Here is a 21,421-nt window from a genome sequence, read left to right on the forward strand (position 1 = left end):
TCTGCTTTATAGAAGCATCAGCAGCGTCTCTTCCAATTTATCACTGCAGTCTGTGATTCTTCAGCATGAAACACCCTCACAGTAAGTAATTTAATCACAGAATGGCCAGAGTTGGAAGGGACCTCAAGGACCACGAATCTCCACCCCCCTGCCACATGCAGGGCCACCAACCTCCACATTTAATACCTGCCCAGGGCCCCATCCAACCTGGCCTTGAACACCTCCAGGGATGGACGGGGCATCACAGCCTCTCTGGGCAGCTGTTCCAGCCCCTCACCACTCTCGTAGCACAGAACCTCCCCCGACATCCAACCTCAAATCTTCCCTCCCTCAACTTCAAACCATTTCCCCTTGTCCTGCTGTTATCTCCCCTTTCCAAGAGTTGACTCCCCTCCTGTTTTAGGCTCCCTTTAGGTACTGAAAGGCACTGAGGTCACCCCGCAGCCTTTTTTTCTCCAGGCTGAACAAGCCCAGCTCCCCCAGCCTGTCTTCGTAGGGGAGGTGCTGCAGCCCCCTTTAATCTTGACATCTAGTCTCAATCTACCTTCTTCCAGTTTAAAATCACGTCCTGTCGCCCTCATGAAAAGTCCCTGCCCGGTTTCCTTCAGGTCCTGGAAGGGCTTTCAGGTCCCCTCGATCTTTCTCCGGGCAGCAGAGACCTCGACTGTCATCACACGGAGGTGCTCCACCCTCTGACCGCCTCCGTGGCGCTCCAAAGCACCGCGTCCTTTTCGCTCTACGGGAACGTTGAGCACCGCTCGCGCCTTCCGGAGCGGCACTACGCTGCCTGCCTGTCGCGCCGATGGCGCTGCTCGGCCCCGCCCCCGCCCGGCGCGGTGCACGCCGGGACGCCTCCGCCGCTCCTCCCGCCGCCCCTCCCGGCTGCCCCCGGCCCGCCTGAATGGGGCAGATACAAGATGGCGGCGAACGCGAACTCGGCCGGAGGCGGCGGCGGCCTCTCGCTCTTCGAATGCCCCAGCTGGTGAGCGGGCCGCGGCCGCGCGGTTCTGCGGCGCTGTGAGCCGCCGAGGAGAGCGGCCGCGCGACTGGGTTCGGGGGAGAGGCGGCGGGGCGGGGCGAACCGCCGGGCTGCGGAGCCTCACGGGCGGGGAGACGGAGCCGCCGGGCCGCGGGGCAGCGTCGGGTTCGGGGGTCTGGAGCGGAGGAGGCCCGGCTCGGCGCTGGGGGCGGCTCGGGGCGGGGCGGCGTTGCGTGGGGCCGAGCTGAAGTCGAGCTGCGTCTCTTCTGAGCGGCGACGGGGCGGCCGGGCCGGGATGGAGGCAGCGCGGGAAGCCGGGCAGAGCGATGGGCTGCAGGGGCTGCGACGCGGCTTTGGCCGAGCCGGTCGCGGTTACACAGCGCTCTGCCCGCGGCACGGCCGGGATGGGCCTCACCGCTGCTTGGCCGGGCCCCGCTGCGCTGCTCGGGGGTGGATGGGCACGGCGGGGCTGAAAGGCGATGGCAGCTTTTGGTGCGAGTTCCCCGCACGCGTGTGCGTGGCTGCGGGCCCCGATTGCACCGTCATCCGGCTGCGGATCCTGGCTGTGCGTGCTGGATGGCAGCGCTCGATGAGCCGCTGCAAGGACAACGCGCTTCTCAGTTTTCGTTTAAATCGTAAAGCTGTCTAAATCTCGAATAAAATAACATTTGAGCTGGGTCTAGGCGGTATCGAGCATCTCTATGAGACAAGATGGTGATCTGTATCATAGCAGTGTGAGTTAGATCAAACCAGCAAATGGAATCACAGCATGGTTGGGTTGGAAGTGACCCCGCAAAATGATCCAGATCCGAGCCTTCTGCCTTGGCGGGGTTGCTGATGCTACATCAGGCACCAGGTTATGCTGCCATGGACCTCATCTGTGGCCCTGAGCACCTCTCAGGATGGGGCACCCGCAGCTCTGGGCAGCAGTGCCAGTGCCTCACCGCCCTCTGAGGGAAAACTTCCTCTGACATCTAATTTAAATCCACCTTCCTTTAGTTTAAAGCTATTGCCCCTTTTCCTATCGCTATCTACCTGTGCAAAAAGTTGGTTTATCTCCTGTTTATAATCTCCCTTCACAAAGGCCTTTATGAGGTGTCCCTGGAGCGTTTTCTTCTCCAGGCTGAGCACCCCCAGCTCCATCAGCCTGTCATTGCAGGAGAGGTGCTCCAGCCCTCTGAGCTTCACGCTCAGTGCCTTCTGGATATCCAGCTTGAAATTTGAAAGCTAGTTTGCTTTTCTTAGCATTTGGATACGACAGTATCAAACAACTCAACAAGCTCAACAACTTACGTTACATTTGGTGATAAATTTGAATGGTTTCTACCACTGGAACCTGTAGATGAAACAGCTGGGAGAAATGTGGCTTAGTGCTTAGATTCAGTTGCTTGAGTGCTGTTGCAGAACAGGTCCTAAAGAAATACCGTGTGGAGAGAAGGACTGTACCTGTGAAGGGCCTCTTCAGCTCTATTGCTTTCTGGCTCTGCTGCAGGCAGGGCAGGGGCTCACAGCCAAGCAGCTTTCTGCACCGTGCTGCTGCTGACCTGACCCAGGTTTGAAGCACAGTCCATTGCGCTGGGATGTGATCCAAGGTGGAGTTTTCACACCTAGCAGTAAGAGATCATCTTGGGAGACTGGGGCCCTGTTTCTTCCTAACAATTCCAATCTTTTTTTTTTTTTTTCCTTTTTTCTTCAATCTGAATGTTCTTTTACTATAATTTCCTGAAGTACTTCACAAGTAAACCAGAGTTTGTGTTTGGACACTCGTGCTCTTGAAGGGAGCTCCTTATTTTTCTGTACGCCTCTATTGTACGTGTGCAAATCATAATATTTCATACAAGCTTTATGCAGGATAGTAAAGGCACACCTGACTCTGTCTATTCTTACACAAATTGCTGTGCAAAGATGTGGCAATTAATTTCAATGAATAACTCCTTTTTGTGTGGGCTAACATAAAGTTCTTGGTTAACACTTTTGAAGCAGGTAAGTAGTTTCATTAACTGAAGAAAAGTAAGTTGAAGCAGGGAGCCAATATAGATAGCTACCAGTCACAGTGTTTGTGTTCTGCAAAGAATATAGGCAACTGAGAATGGAAACTGGGGCACTTAGGGTTGGTGGTGTTCCACTGCCTCATCCAGCAGGAGGGAGGATCTCTCCTGTCGTGCTGGATTTATTTACTTCTGGTTTATTTTTCTAGTCTGGAAAGAGTAGAATGTATTTCTTGTTAAAGATTTACATGATCTCCCTTAGTATCTACTGAATTACAGATTCTAGCTCACAATTTGAAAGTACTTACTGCTTCAGGGCAAACCAAAGAGCACGTAGTTACGATATTCAATAAGTGATGAGTTTTTCATTATTAGGATTCTGTAGAGTGGAAATGGCTTGCAGTGGCAGAATTGGACCAGTCTGAAGCTCTGAATTCCAGAGAATCTCAGTGTGGACATATCCCAAACTTTGGTAGCCAGGTAGATCTTAGCAGGGAGAGCTCTGGGTGCTCAGAAGCCATCACATTTCAGAGAGTCTTCATGGTGAGTAGCAGCTGCTTCTGCAGGGAGTGCCTTCCAATCTCGTTAACTTGTGTTGGAACCAAAGTTATAGTCTTTACTTATCTGTTTTCTTTTCTGCCTCCTCATGGAGCTGCTGTAAGGGCTACAAACACCTGTCATATAGGAAATATATCTTAAACATCACTGTCCAAAGTAGTTGTTCTTTTCTTGTCTTTAAACATGTCGTGCTTTTGAGCTCTGCCCCTGTCATTGTATCTGTTCTTCCTTAATAGGGATAATGTTGTAGTATTCAGTTTCCAAAGACTGAAGTTCATGGGTTTCAGTGGTTGAAGTCTGGGCTTTGGTTTAGTTCTCATGCTGCTGTGGCTCAGTTCTTCATAGGACGCTTATTCTTGTTTATTTCCAACAGTTGAACCAACTCAGGACAGCACTTAGTATTTGTCATCTGTCTCGATAGCATTCCCCTACCTTGCTTCACGTTTATGTGTGTGCTGTAATTCTTTCATGGGCCCATGCAGCCCAAGGGCATGGGCTACATAATTAAAATCAGATTAAAGTTGTAATCAAGGCGTTTCATGGATTACATGTAGTCAAGCCACAAGACCAGAAAGTGTCCTTAAGGAAGAATTACATATCCTGGCTTTATGGGGACTCTGGCATACTTTCTGAGGTGGCTTTAGTATAGTCAGGTGCAGATGTTCTGGCCTGGTTTTGAGGTGAGCATCACATGTTTCACAGATATCGCCTGTCTTTCCTTCTGGCCTGGTTCAACTTGCTTTTGGGACCAGAAATCATGCTGTGCTCTCTGTCAGGACACAGCAGTAGCTGGGATGTCAGGCTTGTTCTGCAGTATACATACATGTAAAGTAGTATTCCTGAATGGCAGCTGTGGTTTCTCTTCAGTTTCTGGGGGCTAAGAACAGATTTACACAGATCTCCGGAGAAGCTGAGCTTTGGAAATTGTGCCTTGTCCTTGAAGTTCAGCATGGAGATGTGCACAGCAGTCACCTACACCAAGATTTTAGGAAGTGCCTAAATTAGTCTTCTGAGCCCACGATTAAGAACCTAAATAACTGACCTGATTTTAAACGCACACAGTAGAACTGCATTTGGCCTGTCTGTGTCCTGAACAGCTAAAGCTCAAGGTTTCTCTCTCAGCTGGATAGGGCTTGCTTCAGTGAGGCTCTCCATTTCAACTGGATGCAGCTGGATGTTGTGACCCTGCTGTTATGTCAGCCCTGAATGGTAGCTGTTGAAAAGGTATTGTTGAGTTCAGTTCCATTATTTGGTACTTTCCAGCTAGCATCCCAAAGCATTGGTGGCTTTGTGCTCTTTTTTTGAAACGTTCCCAGTTTTTTGCCCCATACAGCTCAGCCTGGGCTCTTCTTCATCTTCTTGTCTGTCTGTGCCTTTCCTTCCCCACTGCTGTATGGCTCTGCAATAAAAGGTTTGCCATCAAGGGTAGAAATAATGTATACAGATTTCTCACAGAATCATAGAATGACCTGGGTTGAAAAGGACCAAAATGATCATGTAGTTTCATCTCAGCGTAGCACAGAGAGCAGTGATTCTGCCCTTGTAGCACGAGGTGAAGAAACTGAAGAAACACACTTTTTTAGTTTCTAATAGAGAAGAATGGATCTTTGCCTTCTGTTGTTTAAGTGTTTCAAAAAACCCAGTGTGGATGTTGCTTTAGTTTGATGGTGTCCCTCTGAAATACATCACTGCTAATCATTATTAAGCAGTTTTTGATTGGAGTTGCTATGGGAAGGCCTTGGCTTTGCCATGTCCAGCTGCTGGGCTGTATTTTGAAGGAATTATTATTTGAATGAGGGAGCAGAGGCTGCCTGTCAGATGAACCACCTTTCTTGGAGAGTTGCTTTCAGGGCACATAGGAAATGGCCACTTAAAATGCTGTAGAGGGGATCAGGTGAGATTTGGGAGTGTGTAAGCAGTTGGCTTTGAGGAGGCAATAGCAATTTAATAGTTTGTGGCTGACTGGGTTCATGTTTTTTTCATTAACGACCTTGACGAAAGCGACCGCAGTTCTTACAGTCACATGTGTGGTCAACCCAGAGAGGTCAGAGTATTGTCCACCTTCTGGTGTAACTGAAGACAAGAACAATAAAAATAAGATAAATACAGAGATGTGAGATGGAGGGTAGTAAAGTTCTAACTTCCTGAGCGAGGAACTCCAAGGCAGAAACTCACTGATGAGAAATTGAAGGATGAGTGCAGTTTGAACTGAATTTAGGATGCCATGGAACCTCCAGTTCTCTCTGATGGGGTATTTAAGTCCCTTCTTTCAGAGGTTCTGTATGCGGTTTCTGAATTTCACCATATTCTGTGCAGACCTTATTCCCAAGTAAGTAACCAAGGGAACCTGAGTGAAGCAGTGCAGTCTGATTCTGTGTGGAACTGTGCATTGTAACAGGACAACAAGCAGCACTAAGGTGAAGTTCTGCAATTGCTTTAATCCTAGTGGAATGCTTTGTTCAGTGAAAGCAGCCATAGTTCTCAGGAGTCTGCCATAAAATAGAGCTCAAAGGGACCTGCTGGGAATGGCAATTAAAAACGTGTTAATTTGGAGCCTGTGCTTAAGTCTCCTTGCTCCAGTTGAGTTGGACTCAATGCTCCTCATGGGTCCCTTCCAACTCTGGGTATTCTGTAATTCTGTGAATTATTTTAATGCTTCCAAGAGCAGAGGAAATCATAAATGCCTCCCATCCACCTCTGTTTGAAGTTCAGTGCCCTCACCATTGTATTTCCTCCAGACAGAACAAGGTTGGATCAGAATTTCTGGGCAGCTCTTTCTGCAGCCCTCTTCTCTTCTCTTCATCCAACTGGGAAGAAACCACTCAGTGTGAGCTAAAATAATTACCCTAAAGAGTTTGGCTTCACCATTGTGTTTATTCACCACAGCATGTTCCACTGCTGACCTGATCTCAGCTTCAGCAGAGTGCTGCATGTTGAGAGAGGCATGTGTGGCATTTCCATTGCTGGTGCACAAGATCACAGCCAACCCTTGTGTTCACCATGCATCTTTGCTGATTCCTTTCTGTAAAAAAAAGAACAGAAGGATGGTAGCAGTGATTGAAGACATCAGCTGAGGTGGTTTCCTGTCATTCCATGACGGTGAGTGGTAACTTATGTTACTGCCTCTTCCTACCTTTTCTTTGGCTGCCAGAAGTTGAGGGGCTTTGTGAAAATGTGTTTGGATGGCCGTGCTTAGCATCTAACGTCGGACCTGTTGCTCCTTTGCAGTGGAATTAAGGTGTAAGTTAACGTTGAGTGACAGTGCTTTCCACAGATGATGCAGATGCTAGAAGAGGTGCTCTTGTTGGTGCTCTTCAAAGCCAAGGATTATTGTTTACCATGCTTCAAGAAATAATGAATATGCTCGTTTTGTAGCATTCATTAAGAGGACTTAGGGAATGGATGCTTGCATGTTTTTGCTTCCCTAAGCTCCTGAAGAGAGATACTCCACTTATTTGTTTTCCCACGTGCAATGCCATCTATACTGGCTGTCATCCTTGCACCCTTCTCTACAGAGTAACCAGAAGTCATAGAGCTTCCAAAATGTGAAAACATTTTATTTTTGTAATTTCTTCCTTTGTCAGATGTTGTTGAATGTTCTTCTGGTTGTTTCTGAATGGCATCTTGATGTCTCCAGATCTTTCCTAAGTAGCAGCAAGGAATTCAGAGCTCCTTGTTGCATTTGCATGGTTGAGGTGGTCCTCATCTATCACATGTATCAAGAGAACCATTATGTGTTTGCTTGTTGTTTTGCTCATGTACTGCACTATTTGCATCTTGGTTGTCTGCAATAAGCATGACAGATGGTGGGTTAATACTCACCTCTTCAAAAAACCAGGTGAGTTCTTTCTCCTGGGTGTTATCCTAAGCATTATCTTCAGGACAGTGAAAGCTGCTCTACAGATGCCTGAGCTTCTCCATGGTCTGGAAAAAGAACAACTAAGGGATGTGTTGGGTGTCCTCAGAAGCTGTAGGAGATGAGTGTTCGCTGTCCTTCAGACAAGAAGCAGGGTCTGTAAAATGAAGTTTGTAGCCAGCAGGTTTGTGGCCAAGAAGTGGAGATGATGCTTCAGCTGAACGTGGGTGATCTGTGAAACTGTCAGATTCTGTGAATGTAAGTTTACCTGGGTTCAACCTGCATGAACAGCAGCTGTGGCTCAGGGAGTCCTTGGGCAGGCAGCTGTTGTAAACTGGGAGAGTGATGCTGTTGCTAGATGTTGTTTTCATTTTGCTAAACGTTCTTTACCCTGTGTCACTTCGGTCTGCCCAATGCTGTTCCACAGGAATGAGAAAGAGAAATAGAGCTGGTAATGCTTATCACTCAGAAGCAGTGCTGCACTCTTCATAGCACTCTGGTGTTACGTGAGAAATGGTCCAGAGGAATCTGAATATTGGTGTTGGTTTCTTTTCTCCTATAGTGTGTAAATGTGCATCCTACTGGGAATGTTTTGAGTGTGAAAACAGTCAATTTTGTAACCTTCCATCCCTTGTGCAGGTCATGGGTTGCACACACATTTGTTTCTGTGTCTGCTGATGACATTTTTGGTTTCATTTCTGTGCTTGTTTGTCACGATCCATGGGTATGCACACTCCTTTTTGCAGGCAGTCGACTGATCTGGCTGGTAGACATCAGCACTCTCCACATCCTGCATTAGCAGCTCCTCAGGATACTCACAGAGCAGAAACCACTTCAGTGCTTGGCTGTGTTCTTTGAATGCAGTGCTCCTTCAGGTTGTTGTTCTGGCATTATCACAGAATTAATTATTAGTGCAGAATGGAGCAGGTTGTGTGTACTTCTGAGCAACGTTTGTTCTTCTGTAAAAGAAGAAAAGTGTTTCCATGGCATTGGAGGGACCAACACACACCGCGTATCGTCACGTATTTCCAAACAAAACGCTGCTGAATATTGAATGGCAAATGAGATGCCTCTGTTCTGGGCTGGCTGTTACTCAGTTCTGTGTCTGTTAGATCTTCTTTGTAATGCAGTCTGATAGAATCATAGAATCACCACGGTTAGAAAAGACCTCCAAGGTCTTCCAGTCCAACCATCCACCTATCACTACCAATACAAATCAGTTTTTCCCACTAAACGGTGCACCTTGGTACAATGTATGTACACACACAATATGTATTTCTTCAGCACAAGTTTCTGCCAACACAGTTTCTATCAGTACAGTTTTACCAGTTTCAGACCTTATTGTATGTTTCCACATCACGCTCACGTTTGAAAATTAGCATCGTCAGTGGATACCTTAATTTATCTGACATTTTTGAGTAATTTAATTGCCATACTCTTAGGTTTAGAAGTGTTTGGTTTCTCATCGAATACTTGGGTAAATACCATCTAGGTTTTGCAGTTTCTTCTATAAGCAGTTGTCACAGATTCTCTTGTACTGGCACTTGAGATCCTTATACTCCTTTTCAGTGAAGACAAATGCTGTCATATTCTCTTCCCTCTGATCCGGCAGAGTAATTCACCAATAACTGTCGTATTCTCATCAGCCATGTTAGCTCTGTGGAAGGCTGCTCTTCTTGCAGGTGAGCCTTCAGAGATGCAGTGAGAGGGCTAGGCAGGCTTTGTTTCGGTGAGCTCATCACGCTGACGGGCTGCAGCAGTCCATTGGCAGGTCTGGCTTTAAGGTCTGGTGCAGAATGCTGACCTGTAGAGAGCAGAAGAGGTTTGGGTAGTGGGGATTGTGGTGGGCACAGCACCATCCTAGCAGCAATTCTCTTGGCCCAACAAGGGGTTGAAGATGTTGCTGAAATGCTTTTAAGGCTTGCTGACCCTTGAGTAACCAGGAAGCAATCACTGAAGGAGAGGGGGGAGAGCAGATGCCATGTTGAATAGGAGGGGACTTCCACGTAGAGTTAATTTGCTGGAAGCAAGTTACAGATATTTATTTTTAAAAGGAGGGGAGGCAGCTTTTGTTCCATTGAATTAAGGTAGGCTTTGCAGAAATTGCCGAAGGAAATTGTGCTGTAGAATTTGATGAATCTTCAGCGAAACGGAGAAAAACGAGTTTGCCAGTGCTCAGGGACAGCAAGAGGAAACACTGGGAAGTGGGTGTGAGAAATGATGGGAGGCTGTGAATGAAACCTATCTTAGAATGAAACGTGAGAGCTGAGATCACAGAGCGGTTGTAGCTGCAGCTGGGCTGGGCTCTGAAGGAGTGCTGGGGGGAGGTGGCTCCCCGGCTGTGTTTGGATGACTGGTGGGGTGAATCCTTGTAAAACTCACCAGCCACACAGTGCAGCTTCAGTGGGAGCATTTCTACCTGCTGGTCTTTCTTCTGTCCTAACGTAATCCTGTTTTTAGGGGACGGTCAGGGCTCCTTTGGTCAGGGGACCATTTCAGCCTCCTGGGGCTTTGCTGTGTCTGCTTTACATGCTGTGGTTTTTTGCTTGTTTTTTGTTGTTGTTTTGATCCAAGAGAGTAAGCCTATCAACTGCATCCGTTTCACTTGACAGGACGATGCTACACACAACCTGAGAGAAGGATTTGGTAGGAAAACTTGTGAAAAGGGACTGGCCTATTCAGGAGGGGTCAGGGAGAGAGCTGAGCAGGCTGCTATAATGGATTTGGAGCAGGAATGGAAAATACTTGTACAACACATGAGAAACAAACGAGTAGGAATAATAGAGGACTTATTCTATCTGAAGTTACCTCAGAAAGCATGTGTATAGTAACCATCTGATCCAAGGGCACAGAATGAACCTTCAAAACGTCCCAGCAGCACGAGCATCTATATTTAACCCCTTCAAACAACTTGAATTACAAGTGACCTTTCTTCCTTCCCCGACCGTGCTGAGAATGTCGCTGCCCATTGTCACTGTTCTCTTGGCTTGCATTGTGCAGTAAGAAAAGCAATAAATGGAAATGTGATCGCTGGGGTTGTTCTTGGGAAGGGCAGCAGTGCAGCTGAGAACTGGGTCGCTGCTGTTGCCCAGAAAGCCACAGAGACAAGCAGCAGTGGTGCTGTCAGCAAGTCACAAATGCACATCTTTAAAGGGCTGGGCAGAAAAAGTCGGTTTGCTCTCAGCAGTCAAGGATCCTTTGTTGTGAACGGCAGCATACTGATGCCATGGGGCTGCTGTGGTTGTGAATGCTGATCACCAGCATTAATGCTTGTGTTCAGCTACGTGCTGGTGTTGTTCTGCTGTGCCTTGCTGAATCCCAGGTGCCTCTGTGCTCCCTTTTCTCAAGAGAATGAAGCTGCCCAGTGAATCTGCTTCATAGGATAAGCAGAAGTGCAGCCATAGGGCAGGGGGATCTGAGCTGAGGGATAATTTGGTGGAGGAGGTCTGCTGCTGTAGGATCATGATCCCCTTCCCATCTAATGCTGTCATTTCCTCCATGCTACCTGTTTCTGTAGGGAAGTTTGACTAAGTGGAAGAACACTGGTCACTGGACAGCATTTTTATATTACTCAGATATGTGTGGAACCCTTCTGATGTTTTTGACCATCACCAGTTCTGGTGAAGATGGTAGAAGATCCTGTTCCTCTCAACAGCTCAGGCTGTTCGTAAGGAGGCCCTTATACTGACAGCTCCAGTCTGTGCCCTTCTCTCCTTGTGGGTTCGTGTTGGGAGCTGCTCGGTTTGGTTTGTGAAGTTGCTGTCTTTTGGTTGGAGTAATGAATCTTGAAGTGCCTGTGTTCTGTTAGCTTAACTCATTGTAAACGCGTGTGGTTTATGTGTAGGCAAAGGAATCTGCATGGAGCAAAAGGACAATTTTTGGCTGTTTAATCTTTTTTTTTCTCCAAATAAATTTGCTTGCGTTGGTCTGTAAATCTAATAGAGTATTAGCTCTACTGTTAATGAACTTTTCACTAAATACTTTGATACTATACTTAACTTTCTTTATTTTCCAGGGCAGGAAAACCTCCACCTGGCTTACATTTGGATGTAGTCAAAGGAGACAAACTCATTGAGGTATGAGAGCAGATTCTGTGTGTGCTCCATGTATCACATATATAGGCACCAGTGGTAGAAAATCTGGTAGCACTTTCCACACCCACTCAGAAGTATTTCCCTTCTCTCTGAGGTTTGCTATTTCCAAATCACTTTCTTTTACTCCAAAACTGCTGAATTAAGTGAAAGTTTTCCTTTGCCTGTACTGTCTCTCATTCTGTGCAGTGCTTCCATTTCTAGATGCTGTGTTTGAAAGGATGCAGAACCGCAGTGGTCAGTTTGCAAACAGTGATGCTTTGGTTCCTGAATGCTGAACCTGTCCTGGTGTGAGAGAGAAAATAAAATGTTTGTTAGGGAAAGTCAGCACTTGGCACAGTCTTACTGCTTCCAAGGTTGCAATTTTGTTTCCTAGAATTTTGTCTTAGGAACTTCAGGAGCAGGAATTCAACATGGGAAAGATACCTCAAATCCAGAAGAGTAAGAACAAAAGTTCTTCAAAATCCAACACACAAACCAAATGCTCTTCATGTTTTTGACAGACAAGACCTAAGCCAGTGACCCTATTTTAGCCACAGGGAAACTGCTAACCTCCAATTGACTGGAACACAGACAGAAATTTCTAGACAGCAAAGTCAAGCCAACTTCTCTGAGCAGAAATTTGGAAAACTAGGAGTTCAGTGTTAGATGAAGAAGGATTGAGGAGCTTAGTCTTTGCTGATTTGTACTGTATGCTACTGCAAGTGCATCAGACGTAAAGTCTTTCTTCTGATGTCCTGCAGGAGAGATTTACTGTTTAAAAATTGATTAGGATACCAGAATATGCTTTGCAAAGGAAAGAAAATAGAGGATTTACAAACAAGCTTATATTTTCCCAGCCCAGAAGCCGGTAAAATGAGTCTTTATGGGGGATAGTCCACGACTTGTTAGTTTAACAGATTGTTTTCAGAGATTGCTCTTAGTCCACGTTTAAAAGCACAGGCAGTTGGCAATGCCAGCATTGACCTGTGTGAGATCTTTGCTCAGCCTTAATTTGAAAGGAACTAGGTACCAACACGTGTAACCACATCTTCACAGTACTTCATTACCCCATGTAAGGAGTGGATAAGTTGGCTCATACCAGCTACTTGGGCTATCCTTCAGTGCAGCCATCCTTCACTGGCTCTCCCTAACCCACAATAGCTTTCAATCCTACTGCATTTTTTGTCCTCAAACCATGATCTCTGTCTTTTCTCAGTGCTGTTGCAGTTGTTAGGAACTGTTTTAGAGGTTTCAGAGGTCAGAGCTGAATTAGGACTGCTTGTCAGCTCAGCCATCCCACTGCCATCCTATCAATAGCATCTGTGGTAAGGATTGTACTTGGCATCAGGCTTTCCAGTATTTCTTTCAGGCTGTGTAAGGAGATGGTGAGCAGAGCCAGCTGGCAGTGCCTTTGTTTTTTTCTGGTCTCTGGCAGGTGGCCTTACTGCAGCCCTCCCACCTGAGAGACTTATTCTACAAGACAAGGTTTTTCTTGTCATGTTTCTTTTGGATTTTTGAGAATGGAGAGTTTTTGGATGAAAGAGCCTATATGCAACTCTGTGCTAAATGAACCCATGGAGGCGATCAAAGGAGATCTGTTCCAGACTGAAAAAGGCAGCAGAATGCAATACAGAAGCTGAGAATGCACCATTGCTTTAGACAATGCACGAAGAAATTCAGCGTTGGTAAACTGTCAGTCAGGAATATCATCGTGGTCCTGTCACGTTCCAAGGATGGATGGTTAGGCTGTTCTACCCAAAGCTTTTGGATCTGCAGAAGGCCAAGTTTGGCTTTGTAAGCCTGAGGTCTCTGAATGGGTAAAGCAGATGGTGCAAACATCCAGATTCCCTTTTCTACTGTCACATGGTAATTCAGCAGTTCTTTTTGCTTACTCTTACCAGGCATTGCTAGCCTACTATCCAGGTACTCAGGGGTTCAGTAGGGGATGTGATCGTGGAGAGGTTAGGGAGTGACCATAGAGTCCTACTTCATCTCTGGAGCATCTGATGCTGACTATCAGCTTTGAAGCATCTCAGTGAGGGGCGCTTTGCCTGCCGCGCACTGCGCCGTGTGCTGAGTGCTGCAGCACGAGGTGGCTGCTGGTTACAGGCACCTACACAGCCTGAGGTCCTGTTTGCTGTAGTGGCTCCTGGAGCACTTGATACTAACCGAGCCGTCTGTATGCCGGGTCTCCTCCAGAGGTCTGAGGTGTACTTTGTGATTGCTGGGTCTGAAAAGTGCAATATTAAAACAAGCCCTGCAGTGTTTAAGCTCAGTGTGCGAAGGATGACGCTGGGTTATAGCTCAGAGGCACAGAGAATATTAGAAACATCACAGGGAAGTGAAGGCAACAGTGATTTGTTGCAAGACTTCCAATTTATGAATTTGTTTCAATCTGCGGAAGCTCCTGAGTGCAAATGAAAACCTGCTGGATGTTTGTTTTGGAGTAGATTTTGGCCAAGAATGAGAAATAACTGGACCAATTTTTGTGGTCCTTGAAATTGTAAAACAGCTAAATGCTTACATGTGGAATAAGAAATAAGCTTTTAAAGATCCATTAATTTGTATGCTAGTTTTGTTTAGGTAACTTGTTTGAATATGCAAAAATAGAAGTTAGTGCTCATCTTTCTCACAAACTGAAACCACAGATTTCATTGATACAGAGGTATTGAATGTGGGGAGAGTTCTCAGTGCTGAACTGAGGGACAATACTGGGTACTACTTGTCATAAAGCTGTTGGTGTGAAGTTGGATCCCCACAAAACCCAGCTCACTTTTCTCAGAAGGTGTGTTGTAACAAACACTGTTTGCAGGTGAGTGGCTGGGTGAAACAGCTTAATATAAATGGGCAATAACTGTGGCAAGGGAGAACATAGGAATGCTAATTGTTGATTAGGGCTTGCAGGGGAAAAGGAGAAGTCTTGGAAAACCAGTATTTGTAAAGAGACAGTGATAATGAAGTACCCAGATGATACAAAAGTCCAGGAGACTCTTTCAGTGTATCAGTGCATTGCTCTAGTTTGAATTACAGTGAACCTTCAAGGTGTGCAGTTCTCCACCAGACACAAGTAAATTCAGAGGAGAGACCTGCATGCTTCAGATGTTCCAACAGGAAGAATATAATTGTTCACATTTTATTTGCACTTGCACCTTGTTTGTCAGCAGATACTCTGTTTGAAGGTGAATTTCTGATCAAACAGTGATTCTGGATTTATCAAGTGAGATGTTAGAGACAGGAATAACTGGGCATCTTCCATAGTCAGCTGTTCTGAATTTAAAAAGAAAAAATGCAGATTTCTGTGTTGAACAATGTCAGCAATTACTGACATGTTGGTCATTTTATGATACTTTGTTTTGCATTTACTCTTTTTATTCACATTTTTGAACTTTTCCAGGAAGCTCCAAAAGATTCTAGGAGTCTAATATCCTCTTCTGTTTGATATTCTACCTCAGAAACTCATCATTGATGAGAAGAAATATTATCTCTTTGGGAGAAATCCTGATCTGTGTGATTTTACCATTGACCACCAGTCTTGCTCTCGGGTCCATGCTGCCTTGGTCTATCACAAACATCTCAAGAGGGTCTTCCTCATAGATCTAAACAGCAGTAAGTAACATGACATTTAATCCCACAGTAATAATGCTTCAGTGCTTCAACGTTTTTGAATGAGAGATGCTTTCCTTTCTTTTTTGTTGCTGTTTGCACTGTGTGGCCAGATGGTCAGAATCTGAAATAGCATCCTAGTGAAAGATTGGCAGTGGTTAAGAACAAGTGAGTGCTTGTTCCAGGCAGCTTACCTCTGCTTCCCCTTGTGTTAAAAATGGTGTTTTTAGGCTCTTAAGAGAGTGGAAGAAAATCACTTGACCTTTCCTTCACAACTGTCATGAAACGTTCTGTCCTGGGAGTGGTTTTCTAAGATCTAGAAGCTGACATACTGTGTTTTCCACCAAGAGAATGGTTGCAGATACGGTATGTTGTGGCGTACAGGATTTTCTGCAGACTGTCTCAGTTTGTGAGATGATAGGTAAAACACACACAGCTGGTATTTGCAGCAGTGCTTCGTTGGTTTGTATCTCTGCAAACCACATGCAGGTTTTGAACTTCTCAAGGCTTGAACACTGTGAGCTCGAGCAGGTGACTAACACTGTTTTCCATTGTGATGTTCTTCTCAGCACATGGCACGTTTTTGGGTCATATCCGTTTGGAAGCTCACAAACCCCAACAGATACCCATTGATTCCACAGTTTCATTTGGTGCTTCTACACGGGCATATACTCTGCGAGAGAAGCCTCAGACTCTGCCTTCAGCAGTTAAAGGAGATGAGAAAATGGGTGGTGAAGATGAAGAGCTCAAGGGTTTGCTGGGCCTGCCAGAAGAGGAGACGGAGCTTGACGTGAGTATGAAGGTCCCTTGTTGTTAGATGGTCTATCCATCTGTAACAGGTGGCATTTTCTACTTGTTTGCTTGGTTCAGGTTCTTAATTTCTTGTTCATGAAGATGGTCTGAGGTGCCTCTGCCAGCAGAAATGTACAGATCATCTAATTCTGCCATGACAGGGTATCTTCATGCTTTTTCCCAGAATCAGTGCTCCAATAATCCCACTATTCCAATAGTCTTTTCACAGAGGGATTGCAGGCCTTGCAAAGAGTTGTCTCTTGCCAGCTAGGTCACTGGTGATTTCCCATGCTGTTCCCCATTGCCAAATAACAGTGAATGCAGCTCTGTTTCTTACAGTTAGCCAGTGCAGAGTGGCAAAGCAGTTTGCATGGTATTCACAGGATCATTGAGTTTGGAAAGGAGCTCCTGAGATCATCTGGCCCTCTGTTCAAGCAAAGTCAGCTAGAACAAGTTGCCCAAGCCTAGTTAAGTTTTTAGCATCTCCACTGAAACACTCAGCAGCATTTCTAGATAATCTGTTCCTGCATCAAAACATTTTTTCTTCCTGGAGGTCCAGAGTTGAAGTTAGGCAGTGGGTGGCAGTCTTTTGACATGCACAGACGATGATCAAAGCAGACTTCACAGACTTCTTGCTTAAGATGTTTCTTATCTAAATCTTTTTTTAGAACCTGACAGAGTTTAATACAGCCCACAACAAAAGAATTTCCACACTAACCATAGAGGAAGGGAACTTGGATATTCAGAGACCAAAGAGAAAACGGAAGAATTCCAGAGTGACATTCAGTGATGATGATGAAATCATCAATCCAGGTAAGTAGTTTACTCTCTAGTTGATAACATTAAAGGCTCTCTTTCCAAATTCTCATAGAGATTCCTCATGGCTGTATATAGGTAAGAGAATAGAAATTTGACAGGGAATGTTTGAGATCTGCTGTTTCTGACTCACTTAAATCTGTGATTTCTGCTTTTCTTCTCTCTGTAAAATTTCTGCATGATTTTGTGCAGGATGGAGATGTCACATTCAGCTTAATTGTTCAATTTTAATCAGATTTGGAAAGACCTTATGGATCCAAAAGAAAGAAAGGTTTTGAATTCTTGGCCTTCTCTAGAATCTAAATGAGAACTGAACTTATTGTTTGTTTTTAATTAGAGCCTTAATGCTTTCCCTTCCTGTTCCTTAATGGATTCAGCATCTGTCTTCAGCTCAGTGTTTTGCTGCTTGTCTGGCTATCTAATTCAAAATGACACTTCTAGAGTTGTGTCTAATTCCTCTTCAGTCATTTTTCTTCCTCAGCTCTTTTACGGTAATGACATTAATGATGTATTTTGTAGCTAATGTTCATAGTAAGCACAGCTTATTCATAAGTCTTGCCTTAATTTGATAATGCGTGGCACCCAGAACAGCCTTTCTTATTCATAATGTAGCTCTCAGAACATCTTCGTGTTTGATTTTTCAGAGGCTGCATTGAATTCTTCTTCATTGACTCCTTCAGGGCCTTTCAGGACCAGCTCTTGTGCCTCTGAGCATGCACACTGCATTGTCCAGCAGCACCTTTCAGCCCACAATTCCTTTCTGTTTGAGCAGTGTAAACACAGCTGTCCATCTATCCCTTCTAGATCACTGCCCTATTTTGTAGCTGCATGGAAGTTTTCCTTGCCAGAGTAACTGATGAGGCCTCCTTGACACAAAGCCACTAGGTGTCCCCACCCAGCCACTTCTCTCTTCTTTATTAAAGCACGTTTGTGCTTTCTGAGGGCTGCTGGAGTGCTGGAAAGTACATCCACGTACCAGCTCTTCGCGTAGGTTCCTTCATGTCCTTACTTGGCAGATGTTCTGTTTTTTCCTCTGTTGATTCTGAAAGCTGCACTGTTCTTCCCTTTGCAGAGGACGTGGACCCTTCTGTTGGGCGTTTCAGGAACATGGTACAGACAGCAGTGGTCCCTGTTAAGGTACGCAGTGACTTTCAACCTTGTAATCAATCCATTATTACAGTGATTAACTCACCGGGTGGTTTACACCTTACAACAGAATGTGCTGTGCTGAAAGGGATTTTCCTTTTAAGGAGAAGCTGTGCTTGTGTATCACAGTTATACCTTTTAGCAATCTGACCATTTTGCATTAAGTCCAGCTTATCTTCTTTCTTTAACAGCACATGGGCTCAATGGAAAGTTTTTTTGCATCTCAAATCACTTTTCAGTATGGTAATACTAGGCATTGGTTGAAATTGTGGGAAATATGCAAAACAAATAATAAAAATGAGAAAGTGTTTGTTTAAACACTGTAAGTACTAAAGATTTGGTAAGGCTGCATACCAGAACTTAGAGAGCTAAGACTCTTCCAGAACAAGTGTGTTGCCAGCACTGTGTTTAATTTGAATACTCAGGAAGTTATGCAAAACTTTAAGTAACTAAGCAGCATTTGTTGTTTGTATAAAATAAGTGTGGAAAAGGATCATTTTGCCTAAGCCACAAACTTACTGCCTGCAGGAGAAGATTCAGGTGATGAGGATCATTCGAGTGATGTAGAAATTGCAGTTTCTTTCTTATTGAAAGGGAAAAGAGGAACTGTGTGACCAGTGACCTGCCTGGTCTGGTGTTCAGGAAAAGCTCAAGACTGGTCTGCATTCATTGTGCACTTTTAACATTTTATTACTGAGTAGTTTTCAAAGAAACCCGAGGGAAATATTCTGGGACAAAGAGTGGGAAATCCACTCATATCTGTGACTGTTTATTTGTGGCTGCTCTCAGAGTGTTTTGGGGGAAAATTGTGCAGCCATCTGGTTTCTGTAGCTTTCTTGTTTCATGTATTCTGAATAACTGCTAAAATGCTTTTGCTCTGCAGAAGAAACGGTTGGACAATCCGGGCTCACTGACCACGGATGACTCTGCGACACGGCGTATGCAGAACTTCCCCTACAGCGGAGGATTATATGGGGGTCTGCCTCCAACCCACAATGAGGCAGGTTCCCAGTCACACGGCGTCCATGGGACAGCACTCATTGGTGGTCTGCCAATGCCCTACCCCAATCTTGCCCCAGATGTGGACTTGACTCCTGTTGTACCTTCAACAGTTAACATGAACCCAGCTCCAAATCCTGCTGTCTTTAATCCTGAAGCTGTGAATGAACCCAAGAAGAAGAAATATGCAAAGGAGGCATGGCCGGGCAAGAAGCCAACCCCTTCCCTGCTGATCTGAGTTAGGGTTTGATGAGGGAGGATGGGAGTTACGAACTCCAGAAACTGTTTATGTGTAGTATTGTCCTTTTGCAATTTTAATGTCCTAACCAGATGTGATACGGAGGTTGGAGAAGCGAAATAATCCTTTAAAGATCTGTCTTCAAACATTTTTATAACTGTTCAAAAAAAGACAACGACAATATAGCTACCATCTCCCTCTGAACCAAAATATATGGCAGCCTTTTCTTAGCCTCTATCCCCAAAGGTCTTTACTATGAATTTTGATCATATAAGTTGAAGGGGCAGAATCACACAGTTTAGGTTATCATTTATGGCATGACCCTGCAAATGTGTGTATTTAGGTGTTGTGCTTACTATGAGTAACGTCGTTCCTGCCAGGCTTGCTCATAGCAGGTCAGCTGTATCAGAAGTCAATATTCTTGGGGCCAGGCCTTCCAGAAATCCCACTGGTCTGAGTTCTAAAACCTGCAAAATACAGGCCAGCTTTTATTTTTTATCTTTTCAAAGCCTTACCCGCATGGGGCATCTCTTTTTTCTCTTTTTTTTCTTCCTACTTTGGCTACAGCTCGTTTTAATTTCCACCTAAAGCACTGCAGCATCACGTGAGTTCGTGAGTTGAGATGAATGGGGAACCTCTGGGCTTCGTGAGCTGTGGTGCAGTGTTGTATCACAGACTGCTGTGTGGCTGGATAGAGGGCACCCATGGATGGATCTGAGTTTGTATGGGTGTTTATGGCAGCAAACAAGCATGGCAAGCCTGGGAGCATTTGACTGGTGGCTGGAAACTGTCTACAGTGTGCGAAGAATCAACAACAAGGTAGTGGTAACTGAAGGTAGAGTTAACACAGAGGAAGATACTTTTTTAAACTTGGTGGCCCTTTTAACTTCAGTAGTTTCATTTTTACTTGCTAATGGCATTTCTGAGCTTAGAGCACATGGCATGCAACAAGGCACAGGTGAACATGAGCAGCCATCAGCAGTGGTGCAGGACTCATGTTTAACAACTAAAACTGCAGTCTGCACGGTGTTTTGGCTGCTGGTAACAGAAGATAAGAATTACGTGCCACCTAAAGCTAGAACAGGAATTCTCAGTAGAGATTCTGCCTCACCCTGAATAAAGAAGCATGCCAAGCTCAAGTTGGTTTCATGACATGAGCTTTTTTCCTTTTTTTTTATTTTATTTTTAACTATTTCATCATTTTTCCCCATTGAGTAAAATGAGAAGTGTGATTTGGGTTGTTGTTTCCAGCCTATGAAATCCTCAGTTTTAGATTTGAAAATCTGATTCAGATTTACTCAGATTGTATGCCTTTATACAAGGTAAGGCCAGAGCCCTTTTGTTTTTTTCTTCTTGGATTCTTTTGTATTTTAACACTATCTATTGCAGTTCAGCTATGTAGTCACATTCCTTTGTTTGGGGGATTCCTCTAGGAAATGTGCACTGAAATGACAGTGGTGCCAGCTGTTCATTAGTGTGTACAGTACTGTAGCTACCAGGCTAAGAATTTCTGTGAAAATATGATGGTTTCTGAAGCAGTGCTATTTTATAGTGCCTCTGTGCTGTAGGCACTAGACTTGTTTTGGACAGGTGCTTCAAAATCAGTGTGACTTGTGCATCTGCAGTGATTGCATCTATCATGGTGTTGAGGCAATTAGAGCTAGTGGCTACCCCACCCATAGGAGTGATGCCTTTAGAGACTGGTTTGTTCCCCTCCATGCCTTCATGTCCAGCTCAGACTATTCCTCTGATGAACACGGTAACTTCTCCATGATATAGTTGTGCCACTCTGCTTAGTTGCTATTGAAAATGAGACATTCTTCTTTCAGACACTTCCTACCCTCCCTAAAAATCTCACACTTCATTTTTGCTTATTTCCAGGATGTAGAGTTTTCTGTTTCCAGCCAGTCTGTTTTACGAAGGCAACTCTTTACAGTAAGACTAGTTAGAGCAAGTAAGCATTGAACAGGTCATCTTTTATTTTATTTTATTTTTTCTTTTCAATTTTTCATTGTTTGGTTTTGCCAGTGGCTCTTTGCAAGATCTTTCTTGAAAAGGGAAGCTTTACTGCTTATTGGTTTTTAAAGCTCTTCTCCTCCCTGGGTTTGTACAAGCTCTCATTATTTCAGAGCTTAGCGGCCATAGCTGGCCAGTACAGGAGGGGACAGTGTAACATCCAGGGGCTTTGTACAGAAGTTTGTACACTTGTGTAATATGTAATAGGCCTTTTCACACTTTCTGTTGAGCTTTTTACCTGTAACCTTTACTATGTTGTAAATTAAATGCAGATTTTGCCAGTATGGAGAGTGTAGTGTGTTCGTTCCCAGTCTACGCTTCTTCTGCAGTTGAGATTGTACATTTTTTGTGGCCTAT

At 44.8% G+C, this 21,421-nt stretch overlaps 1 protein-coding gene and 1 non-coding gene across 2 annotated transcripts; both read left to right on the forward strand.

Annotated features, from left to right (window-relative positions):
- Window positions 1–890: 890 nt before the first annotated feature.
- PPP1R8 (protein phosphatase 1 regulatory subunit 8) lies at window positions 891–21,348 on the forward strand. The gene is made up of 7 exons (XM_042834620.1): window positions 891–982; window positions 11,397–11,457; window positions 14,907–15,060; window positions 15,627–15,847; window positions 16,518–16,662; window positions 17,738–17,802; window positions 18,695–21,348. Exons 1-7 carry the CDS (start codon window positions 918–920, stop codon window positions 19,046–19,048), a joined length of 1,065 nt encoding a protein of 354 aa, XP_042690554.1. The 5' UTR covers window positions 891–917; the 3' UTR covers window positions 19,049–21,348.
- On the forward strand, window positions 13,607–13,772 carry LOC122168975. The gene has a single exon (XR_006171438.1).
- Window positions 21,349–21,421: the final 73 nt, after the last annotated feature.

The sequence above is a fragment of the Centrocercus urophasianus genome, unplaced genomic scaffold (genome assembly GCF_019232065.1).
Source record: "Centrocercus urophasianus isolate 14NV4802_14NV808 unplaced genomic scaffold, USGS_Curo_1.0 seq_48, whole genome shotgun sequence".
NCBI lineage: Eukaryota > Metazoa > Chordata > Aves > Galliformes > Phasianidae > Centrocercus > Centrocercus urophasianus.